Here is a 12840-nt window from a genome sequence, read left to right as displayed (position 1 = left end):
CTACTAACAAAAATATAGCACTACTACCGATAACACAAAGCACTTTCATTTCATGTTCACTGGAAATGTAGACTGCAATGACGTATCATAGGCTAGACAGTGTTCTGGGTTTGTGATGGCGGGGTGAGGGGGTTGGGGGGGGGGGGGGGGGTTGGGAGAGTCAGTGTTAGCAAGCTTGTGAATCCCCACAACTCATGTTCGTCGTATCGGTGTACTGTTGCTGCCAATTGTATCCAGTATTGCCGGATAGAGATACGTTTCCCGCGACATCGAATATATGGCCGTTTTTAAGACTAGTAGGAATTTTAAATTAAACACTGGAAATATTTGTATTAATTTCGAGTATAAGACGCACCTGAATCTTGGAGTCAATTTTTGGAAGCAAAAAGTGCGTCTTACAGTCCGCATAATATGGCACCCACATAAGCCATAATGTATCATTTTGTTTCCTCCCCCCCCCCCCCTTCTGGGTTCTTCACTGTTTTAGTCAAGCAGTGTCTTTTCTTTTTATGGAAAAGACGGTTACAAGACTCCAAGACTCATGTATCTGGGTATGTTGGTGATCTGGCTTTTTCCACGGTTATGAGAACATGCCAAACATTTCTGTTTTCAACAGTATAGAGAACCTGCCTTTCAATTGTAACAACTTACCCCCAAAACTGTATCAACTTGTCAGAAAATTGTATCAGCTTGTCCCAAGCTCTGTCAACATGTCCGCAAAATTGTACCAAATTGCCTCTAAACTGTATCAGCTTGCTTCAAAACTATGTAAACCTGCCCCAGCAACTGTATCAACTTGCCCCAAAACTGTAACAACTTTCCTTTCAGGCAACGACTAGTGCTGCCAAACTGTAAAGACTCCCCCCCCCCCCCTTTCCAAAACTATAACAACTTGCCCTGAAATCGTAACTAGTTGCCCTGGTGATCCGAAACACTCAAGCAGTATTCCAGAATGGGTTGCAATAGTGATATGTATGTAGATTATAGATGAGCTACACTTTCTTAAAATTCTCTCAATAAATCGAAATCAACCATTCGCCTTCTCTACTATCATTACCAGTTTTACAGTTGCGTGACAAGTTGCCATAGTTACAAGGGTAAGTTTTGAGGCAAGTTGTTACAGTTTAAGGGAGTACGTTGTAGCAGTTGTAGAGCAACATTTTGTAGTTGTGAAGCATGTTGCTACAGTTGGGAGCAAGTTGCTATAGTTGCAGGACAAGTTGTTACAACTATGAGGTAAGCTGTTGTAGTTGTGGGTCATGTTGATATAGTTCTCATGTACACAAAACATAAAAAAATGATTTACAATATTTTACATTTGCCTCATCATCATCATAATGAGTATATTTCATCTTTCAGATTAATGCACCACAGCAAATTTCACTTCTTTCTCTTTCTCTCTCCATTTCTATCTCTCGGTAGTGGGTACTTTAATGAGGAAACAACATAGTGATATGTTACAGAGGGAATGAAAGGGCTGCAGATTTCCACAGTAACTGACATCCCCAGTAGCTGACACGCACAGCACCGTGGAAAGAGATTTTGACTTATAAGTCTCAACTTGATGACTATTTGGTTTTGCTTGTGGGAACAAGTCGAAAATTTCCAGAGCAAATCTCAAATTGCTTAGCTGATGTCACGAAAAGAGTTGCTGATGTCTGCACATGCACATCGATGAAATCTCCAAGCATGTCATATTTTGCCAAATATGGTGCAAAGCTTTTCTGTAACCGAATACAAAGTGATAACGTAGGGGCAACTTGTTACAGTTAATTGTGTTAACAACCTGATTTTCTATATGAAGCCAACATTAGAAAATCCAAAAGGAAGGCAGAAGCGAATAAATTTCATGAGACTACAGTGATTCTGCCAAAAAAAACCGATTGTGATGGTTATAACATTTACAGTTACAAGTCATTCTACAGTTTAATTAGCTAAAAAAAAAAAACATTTTTTCATGTAAAGTAACTGAGGGAATATCTTGAAATGAATCGGTTTAAAATTTATTGCTAGCAGCTACAGCAAAAACAATTAATCAACATGTAAAAGAATGTTAAATACAATATTTATATGATCTCTTACCATCATTTAATTGAGATATTATATATTGACGACAAACATCGCAAAGCCACAAAATAATTAATGTAGAGTAATAAAATTTCTAGAACACATTTGTCTAGGAAACATATTTAAATGATTAACATAGCAAGATCACAGATTAATGTAACCGTGAGATATAAGCCATTGCAAATGTGAAACGCTGGTACATTAATAACCGGTACAACCGCCAGAATGTTGAATGCAACCATGCAAACGTGCATGCACTACTTTGAACAGGTTCAGGTTGTCAGTTTGTGGGATGGTAGGCCATACCTGTCGCACGTGGTCGGTCAATAGAGGGACGGTTAATGCTATTTGAGGATGACACTAGTATTGTCGGCCGATAGTCTCCCACGTGTGCTAGATTGAAGACTGATCTGGTGATCGAGCAGTCTAAGGCAACATGTCGACTGTAGAGCAGGCTGAGTGGCAAAAGCGGTATGTGGGCGAGCGTTATCCTGTTGGAAAACACCCCCTGGAATGCTTTTCGTAAAGGGCAGCATAAGAGGTCGAGTCACAAGAGTGACATACAGGTGCATGGGATGACCACGAGAGTGCTCTTGCTGTCATCAGAAATCGAACCCAGACTGCAATTCCCAGTGTAGATCCGGTGTTTCTAGAACGCAGACAAGTTGTTTGCAAGCTCTCAACTGGCCTCCTTCCAACCAACACACAGCCACTATTGGCACCGAGGCAGAACGAGACAGAACGATTCTACGCAGAGTACGCGAAAGAACTTGCCCCCCTTCTAACAGCCATGTACCTCAAGTCTCTAGAGAAACGGAAGGTCCCAAATGATTGGAAAAGAGCACAGGTAGTCCCAGTTTTCAAGAAGGGTCGTCGAGCAGATGCGCAAACCTATAGGCCTATATCTCTGACATCGATCTGTTGTAGAATTTTAGAACATGTTTTTTGCTCGCGTGTCATGTCATTTCTGGAAACCCAGAATCTACTCTGTAGGAATCAACATGGATTCCAGAAACAGCTCGCTTTATTTGTTCATGAGACCAAAAAATATTATATACAGGCTCCCAGGTAGATGCCATTTTCCTTGACTTCCGAAAGGCGTTCGATAGAGTTCCGCACTGTCGCCTGATAAGCAAAGTAAGAGGCTACGGAATATCAGACCAGCTGTGTGGCTGTATTGAAGAGTTTTTAGCAAACAGAACACAGCATGTTGTTCTCATTGCAGAGACGCCTACAGACGTTAAAGTAACCTCTGGCGTACCACAGGGGAGTATTATGGGACCATTGTTTTTCACAATATACACTCCTGGAAATTGAAATAAGAACACCGTGAATTCATTGTCCCAGGAAGGGGAAACCTTATTGATACATTCCTGGGGTCAGATACATCACATGATCACACTGACAGAACCACAGGCACATAGACACAGGCAACAGAGCATGCACAGTGTCGGCACTAGTACAGTGTATATCCACCTTTCGCAGCAATGCAGGCTGCTATTCTCGCATGGAGACGATCGTAGAGATGCTGGATGTAGTCCTGTGGAACGGCTTGCCATGCCATTTCCACCTGGCGCCTCAGTTGGACCAGCGTTCGTGCTTGACGTGCAGACCGCGTGAGACGACGCTTCATCCAGTCCCAAACATGCTCAATGGGGGACAGATCCGGAGATCTTGCTGGCCAGGGTAGTTGACTTACACCTTCTAGAGCACGTTGGGTGGCACGGGATACATGCGGACGTGCATTGTCCTGTTGAAACAGCAAGTTCCCTTGCCGGTCTAGGAATGGTAGAACGATGGGTTCGATGACGGTTTGGATGTACCGTGCACTATTCAGTGTTCCCTCGACGATCACCAGAGGTGTACGGCCAGCGTAGGAGATCGCTCCCCACACCATGATGCCGGGTGTTGGCCCTGTGTGCCTCGGTCGTATGCAGTCCTGATTGTGGCGCTCACCTGCACGGCGCCAAACACGCATACGACCATCATTGGCACCAAGGCAGAAGCGACTCTCATCGCTGAAGACGACACGTCTCCATTCGTCCCTCCATTCACGCCTGTCGCGACACCAGTGGAGGCGGGCTGAACGATGTTGGGGCGTGAGCGGAAGACGGCCTAACGGTGTGCGGGACCGTAGCCCAGCTTCATGGAGACGGTTGCGAATGGTCCTCGCCGATAGCCCAGGAGCAACAGTGTCCCTAATTTGCTGGGAAGTGGCGGTGCGGTCCCCTACGGCACTGCGTAGGATCCTACGGTCTTGGCGTGCATCCGTGCGTCGTTGCGGTCCGGTCCCAGGTCGACGGGCACGTGCACCTTCCGCAGACCACTGGCGATAACATCGATGTACTATGGAGACCTCACGCCCCACGTGCTGAGCAATTCGGCGGTACGTCCACCAGGCCTCCCGCATGCCCACTATACGCCCTCGTTCAAAGTCCGTCAACTGCACATACGGTTCACGTCCACGCTGTCGCGGCATGCTACCAGTGTTAAAGACTGCGATGGAGCTCCGTATGCCACGGCAAACTGGCTGACACTGACGGCGGCGGTCCACAAATGCTGCGCAGCTAGCGCCATTCGACGGCCAACACCGCGGTTCCTGGTGTGTCCGCTGTGCCGTGCGTGTGATCATTGCTTGTACAGCCCTCTCGCAGTGTCCGGAGCAAGTATGGTGGGTCTGACACACCGGTGTCAATGTGTTCTTTTTTCCATTTCCAGGAGTGTATATAAATGACCTAGTAGATAGTGTAGACAGTGCTTTTCGCGGATGATGCTGTAGTATACAGAGAAGTTGCAGCATTAGAAAATTGCAGCGAAATGCAGGGAGATCTTCAGCGGATAGTGACTTGGTGCAGGGAGTGGCAACTGACCCTTAACAAAATTAACATAGACATATGTAATGTATTGCGAATACATATTTAGAAGCATCCTTTATTGTATGATTATATGATAGCGGATCAAACTCTGGTAGCAGTTACTTCTGCAAAATATCTGGGAGTATGCGTACGGAACGATTTGAAGTGGAATGATCATATAAAATTAATTGTTGATAAGGCAGGTGCCAGGTTGAGATTCATTGGGAGAGTCCTTAGAAAATGTAGTCCATCAACAAAGGAGGTGGCTGACAAAACACTTGTTCGATCTATACTTGAGTATTGCTCATCAGTGTGGGATCTGTACCAGGTCGGATTGACAGAGGAGATAGAGAAGATCCAAAGAAGAGCGGCGCGTTTCGTCACAGGGTTATTTGGTAAGCGTGATAGCATTACGGAGATGTTTAGCAAACTCAAGTGGCAGACTCTGCAAGAGAGGCGCTCTGCATCGCGGTGTAGCTTGCTGTCCAGGTTTCGAGAGGGTGCGTTTCTGGATGAGGTATCGAATATATTGCTTCCCCCTACTTATACCTCCCGAGGAGATCACGAATGTAAAGTTAGAGAGATTCGAGCGCGCACGGAGGCTTTCCGGCAGTCGTTCTTCCCGCGAACCATACGCGACTGGAACAGGAAAGGGAGGTAATGAGGGTGGCACATAAAGTGCCCTCCGCCACACACCGTTGGGTGGCTTGCGGAGTATAAATGTAGATGTAGAACCAGTTCTCATCAGAGAACGCCATCTCAGGCGTCTTGTCACGGTCCGAGGGGCTCTCCCCGTTGGAGGTTCGAGTCCTTCCTCGGGCATGGGTGTATGTGTCGTCCTTAGCGTTAGGTATTTTAAGTTGCATTAAGTAGTGTGTAAGCTTAGGGACCGATGACCACAGCAGTTTGGTCCCATAAGACCTTACCACAAATTTCCATCAGAGAACACAAGACACCTCCACCCTGCCCAGCAATAAAGTCTTGCTTGACACTACTGAAGTTGCAAATGGCGGTGGTTTGGGGTCAGTTGAGTGCACACTACAGGGTGTTTCGTTCGGAGCTGTCCTTGAAATCACCGATTTGTAACAGATCGTTGTCACTGTGGAGCCAACTGCTGCTGAAATTGCTGCTGCAGTTGCAGTACGAAGCACCAGAGCCATACCCCAAACACGATGGTCTTTCCTCTCGTAGACGGCCAGTGCGGCCGAGCGATTCTAGGCGCTTCAGTGTGGAACCGCGCTGTTGCTACGGTCGCAGGTACGAATCCTGCCCCGGGCATGGATGTGTGTGTGCCATCCTTATGTTAGTTAGGTTTAAGTAGATCTAAGTTCTAGGGGACTGATGACCTCAGATGTCAAGTCGCAGAACCATTTGATATTTTTACTCCCGGTAGTGCCACGTGGCCGTCCGGAGTCTGATCTTCTTGTGACCGTACATTATCGTGACCACCGCTACCAGCTGTCATGTACATTCGCTACATTCCTCTCAAGTCTATATGTAATATCGTAGAAGGAACACCAAGCTTCTCGTATCCGTATTACACGATGTCGTTCAAACTCAGTGAGCTGTTCATAATGGCCGCTTTGTCGCCTTAAAGGTATTCCTGATTAATATCAACTCACTACGTCCAATCTCAAACGTCAGTAACGCTCACGGCCGTTAAAGCCTGTATTTAAAGCAAACTTGATTATCATCACCATAGCGGCGTTACTAGCGCCACTCTTATGCGACTGGCGTGAAATCTCAAAAGGCATCATCTTTTAGCTGTAGAAACACGTGTACTAACTTTCGTTTATGTCGTGCAACACTTTATTGGTGTTGTCATTTTATTTTTGGTCAGTGTGTTAGTCTCAGTTTCAGATCTAAATCCAACTGCGCCTAAGGTTCCTCTGTTTTTGCTAAAATCTCGCGAAATGTCTGCAAGAAACTGTGGTTGCTGCAAAAAAAGCCAATCTGAAATTCAGCCTGTGCTAGAAGAAGCATTTAAACACGTTTCTCAATGGCTATAGAGACTGTGGCAGGTATTCTAAAAGGAAAAGGAAAAGAAGAACACAGACCAAGAAAAAGAAGATGAAGACATTAAAGCCAAAGAAAACAATATATTTATGATAGCAGAAGGTGGAGGTATTGGAGGAGGAGAAGAAGAAGAAAAAGAAGAGGATGATGCCAATGGAGAACAAGAAGATGAAAATGAAGATGATGATGGTCGTGTAGGAAAAAAGAGTAGTTACAATGAGAAAGATGATGTTCATGTTTCGAAGATCGTATCCACTGATTTGCCAGCATATATCGACTATCTCCACTGGAATAATCCAAATGAATTGGTAGAGCTATTAGTTTTCTTGCTAGTTTCGAAATTGACAGGCAGTAATTCATATAATAATGTAACAATATCTACTAAAGATGAACTTTGAGATGCTTCGATTATTGGTTGAATTTAACAATGGCTGTGGAAAATAAATTGAAAGACTCAAGTGCAGAATGCTTAGTTGCATATAAGAAAATTAAGCATTACCTAGAGAAATGAAGTGTTTAGATAAATAACGATGAACCTGCTCCATTGAGACGGATCATTAATAAGTTGCCAACTGAACGAAGACTAGAGAAAATGATGATACTGTGGAAGCATGTTTCAACAGCCTCACTATCCCATAGGTTTTCGTTGGAAGTCGCCCATTGACATATCAATAAAATGCACTTGCTTGTGGTAATCATTCTGATGACATTGCTATTCTAAATACATTCCATGCATTGGAAGATGTATTAATGAATCGCGAATTAGATGAAACTGTTTTTTGTGACCATAGGATGTTGCTAATATCAACGTTGTGCGAATCACATTGTTTAATTCGTCAATTCGCATCAACAAATACACTTCAAGCTGTATGTTACATCAGCAATAGTGCTCCTTTGTGTTTTGCAATTTTATAAAATCCATTTTTATATATTTTCATGAAGTTAGTCTGAGGTACAGAGATAGAACTACACTCAACTACTAAGCTACAATTTACTTCAGAAGTGCCAGTGTACCCACGTGTATTTTAATAACTAATACCAATAATTTAGATGTGAAAATGTCTAACTTGAATGACCCTTATACTTGCAAAGTATGCTACAGCAATCAAATTGGGGTCATCAACAAGTGCTACTTAATCTATAAAGTATTGTCGATATTCAAATCATGTTTATTACTTTTAATCTTATAAAACAATTAATTTATGACAGTAGTGCTATATATGGTTTGTGGTCGAAATCCTGCACAGTTTTGGAAATAACAAAAAAATATTTTGGTGCAGTGTTTAAATTTTTGTTAGCTATCAGGAATTTGGAATTATACCTACATATTACGATGAGCAGCCTGCATATATTTTCTGCTCGATAAATGATAAATAATTTTATTTTGGCATCAGAGATTCTATTTTTGAGATTTCGACATTCCATCTGTGTCTTGTTGCACCCTTGTCTTTTGCTGTGTTTCATCTCGGACTTTTCCAGCAGCACCATCATATTTGGTCATGTTCGGATGAATATAAACGTTGCAGGCGCTATCCTTAAGTAATACGAAAATATGCAACTGAAATAATACAGTACAATAAAATCTCTTCAAACCACCCTCTTCCTTCGTTTCTAAAATCGTGTTTCACCAGTTCATTTGTCTTTTGGACTGTGTAGTATCAGCGTTCCTTTTTGGATAGCGTATTTTGATTAGATTTTAGTTAATTTGGTAGTTAGTTATCGGAAATACAGTCTGTAAACGTTTTGTATTACCTTGGCACCATTGTTTCGATTGATAAATTTTACAGCATTCCTTGAAGGATTATTTTGTAATTAATCTGTACTATGCCTAATTCAAATGCAAATAAAAGTCAGTATTAAGCTGTTAATAACACAGATTACATTTTCTAGTGTATGACGTGCCGCATTTTCCTCATCCCCGCCCTCCCCCCCCCCCTCCCCCCTCCACACCACAGAATGATGCTTGCTAAGGTGAATCATTACTGAAAAACTTGTAAAAACAGTATATGATGACAATTCGTTCTATGAAACACCACTACCATTTCCTCAACTGAAATAACAACTCCTTTACGTACCCCTGAAATACTTGGTAAGCGTCATAGAACAATGTAGGTGTGAAATTATTTAATTTGAGGCTGAACTGTGTCCTACACAAAGCGTAAGATTATGTAGTGGAATTAATTACATTTTTACACCTAGCTGACAGTAATTAACACTGCATGTTTGTTTCTTTCCTTGTCTGCTTAGCACAGTATTGTAACAAACGTCTGTTTTCTACAGGTTAATTTTGCTACATTGGCATATAGATTGAAAACTACCCAGACATCCTGCTCAATAGTGTTGGCGGTGCTACACCGCCCCCTTTCCACTTAATGCAACAAGTCAGTATTCAATTTCGGGACCATGTTATGCACACTGTATGATAGCTGAAAATTGCCCTGTCCTGCCATGATGATAAGTGGGCCATTCGAGAGAATCAGTTTGAGACCCTCTCGTACTTACAATATTCACGTGAATGTTAGAGAGAGGGTGAATGTTTTTATTTGTAAGTAGCACGTGTGTGTTCATGTGTTCATGTGTAACAGTGTGATTTATTTATCGTAGAGTAAATAGCTGTGTATGTACGTGTGTCTGAGTTTATTGCACATTATGTGTTCATGTAAATTGCTTGGGTGCGGTGTTCACCTGTATAGCCTCATAACATTACCTGTATCAAAGTGGGCGGGAGCTGGGGACAGTCCCTATTAGGATGAGCCGAAGGGAATAAAAAAAAATAATTTAATTGACACCCAACTTAAATGTAATTTTACACTCCCTGAAGCAGACACGATAGTAGTTTTTTCATCTCCATACTATTTCTTGAGCTGGTGGAAGGCTGGACACCTGTATGATTCCAGGTCCAGAATACTTGCATACTTGTGAATACCGCGCATCCATGTGATCTTCTCAAGGGCTTTCAAGTATACGATAACGTCTGTCTGGTCGAAAATTTGAAGCGATGTCGCACCATCTTCGTAAGACATGCTAGAATAATTCCAGTGACCGAGCGAGGTGGCGCAGTGGTTAGCACACTGGACTCGCATTCGGGAGGACGACGGTTCAATCCCGTCTCCAGCCATCCTGATTTAGGTTTTCCGTGATTTCCCTAAATCGTTTCAGGCAAATGCCGGGATGGTTCCTTTGAAAGGGCACGGCCGATTTCCTTCCCAGTCCTTCCCTAACCCGAGCTTGCGCTCCGTCTCTAATGAGTTCGTTGTCGACGGGACGTTAAACACTAACCACCACCACCACTAATTCCAGTGAATTCAGTGGAGGAAACGTGACAACCATAACGCAATGTCTTCTGTGTTTTCGCAAACATCATATCCTTGAGAAGTTTTGATGATAGTATATTTGCTGAGAATGGCGTTATTACACATCTGTGATTTGCGAATGGAATGAAGTTGATATTTCGACACAAACTATCCACTTTCGTCGTAGAAACCTTGTATGTCCACAACGATGTTCACACTTTTAGGGTCCATCGTGAAATGCTTTAGATGTGACCGACTCGTGTTCAGTTTTACAAATCATTGCATAATTTCTGTGAGTGGTGAATAGTTCATCACACGATCACGCAGAACCACAGCGGACCATATTCAACTGTCTAATTTTGTTTTTAGCAATGTATCATGATGACTGCTGCCAGCTCCTTAAATTTCCGTGGGGTGAGCAAATCCTTGCATATATATATCGAATGGTAGACTGTAAACATTTGATTCCACTCCACGTGTAAGTTATTGTCTGTCGAGAACCCTGAGTTTAGGTAGAGCCCAGCATTATTTCATTTACAATAGTGGAACAAGGTAGAATCATTTTCCAGATTTCCCCTCCTTTCAGTCTAAAATGCTAGTATAATGAATCACTATCTTTTAACAGGCCACGTTTGCTGGGATGTGGTCAGCAGTAGAGGATATTCAAAAAGCTCCCACGAATGGAAAATTATTAGTAGATGAATAATTGCATTCAGAACCTTATAAAGCTTCAAGTGTCCCCCATATGCTAGAAAGACATGGAGCATATTTCATTTTATGATAATCTCGTTCTCTTAAGCAGCTCCTTGAGTGTCTGAATTAGTATTTATTGCACTTCTTACCCTAATAAGTTCTCGCTTTGCATTTGTAGGAATTCGCCACATGAATACCTATAAAGTAATCCATCACCATCTTGAAAGGTATACATGCGCTAAATTGCCTGCACTCCACCGCTGTTCTATCAGTTGGTTTTTCTATGAACAATGCGGCGTTTTACAGACCATTCAAATCCGAGACTGATGTGTAAAGGTATGTATCACGATCGAAAAAGTTAATGTTGTGTTAAAAATAAAAGTGTCTGTATTCTGTATCAAAATGCCTGATTATTTCTTCTATAACAGTGCAAAACACATGTGGCACTACTGTTGATCTAACGTACAGCTTAAATTACAATTGTCAATGAGAATAGTTCAGTCTTTATATCAGAGCAAAAGATTGTTGTTCTCTTACCCTCTTACCTAAATTGTCTGTGGTATTTGTCAAATACTCATTCGTAGTTCAGCTAAAACCTATAGCACAGTGAGCCATACATTATAATGCCCCAAATGATAAGATAAAAAATTTATCTAGCAGTGCAAAACGTTTGTCGTTGTCTGCTAATTTATGCTATCTCGCAGTGAAGACTACATGACACTTTGGCCCATACATCGCCATTTTACAGCAAAATTCTAACAAATCGTCCTCTGCTCTGTTACCTCAAGTCCTTTTACTGCTGATATTAGATAAGTGCGATCTGTGTCCAAGTTATCTCTTTCGGATATGCTTTTATTGGTTTCGAAATGGCGTAGTATTATTTCACAACACCAGCTAGCTTTGACTCATATGGGTTTGGAATATTTCACGTCAGATAATAATTAACTTCTCTAAATGTCTTACCAGTATTACTCTGCATGAAATAAAAAAGTATATGAGTGGTGTTTTGGAGCGTGTAGAAGACTACCCACATGTATTAAATGCCTACAAGTAGTGGTATTATGTTATTACCTGTTTGATAATTCTATTATTCTCTTACTTTTCGGCATTATGACTCTGTACGTTGCATGGAAAATACATAGTAATGCTAAATACAAGATTTTAAAAAATAAGTCAGCATCATCCCCTTTCTTTCAAACTGGAGGCATAACTGCTTTTATAAGCAGAGGAATCAGCAGTAGTGTGGCAAGTCTCCATAAATAATATCAAGAGCTCCGATGGAAACCCAATTCTAAGCAAAGAAGAGAAAGCAGAAATATGGAAGGAGTATATAGACGGTCTATACAAGGGCGCTGTACTTGAGGACAATATTATGGCAATGGAAGAGGATGTAGATGAGGATGAAATGGGAGATGTGATAGTGCATGAAGAATTTGATAGAGCACTGAAAGACATAAGTCGAAACAACGCCCCGGGAGTAGTCAACATTCCATTAGAACTACTGACAGCCTTGGGAGACACAGGCGAAATACTCTCAGATTTCAAGAAGAATATAATAATTACAATCTCAAAGAAAGCAGGTATTGACAGATGTGAAAACTAGCGAACTATCAGTTTAATATGTCACAGCTGCAAAATACTAACCCGAATTCTTTACAGACGAATGGAAAAACTGGTAGAAGCCGACCTCGGTGAAGATCAGTTTGGATTCCGTAGAAATGTTGGAGCACGTGAGGCAGTACTAACCTTACGACTTATCTTAGTAGTCAGATTAAGGAAAGGAAAACCTAAGTTTCTAGCATTTGTAGACTTAGAGAAAGCTTTTGACAATGTTGACTGGAATACTTCCTTTCAAATTCTGAAGGTGGCAGGGGAAAAATACAGGGCGCGAAAGGCTATTGACAGTTGGTACTGAA

At 42.1% G+C, this 12840-nt stretch overlaps 1 protein-coding gene across 1 annotated transcript in view; it reads left to right on the top strand.

Moving 5' to 3' along the window:
* The window catches only part of LOC126298305 (uncharacterized), a 179281-nt gene that overhangs the window by 152295 nt on the left and 14146 nt on the right, over positions 1-12840 (top strand). Inside the window, exon 2 of the mRNA XM_049989602.1 lies at positions 6956-7186. Coding sequence (XP_049845559.1) covers positions 6956-7186 — 231 coding nt within the window. The remainder of the gene's footprint in view (positions 1-6955; positions 7187-12840) is intronic.

The sequence above is a fragment of the Schistocerca gregaria genome, chromosome X (assembly GCF_023897955.1).
Source record: "Schistocerca gregaria isolate iqSchGreg1 chromosome X, iqSchGreg1.2, whole genome shotgun sequence".
NCBI classification, from domain to species: domain Eukaryota; kingdom Metazoa; phylum Arthropoda; class Insecta; order Orthoptera; family Acrididae; genus Schistocerca; species Schistocerca gregaria.
This window is presented reverse-complemented; position numbering and strand designations above follow the sequence as displayed.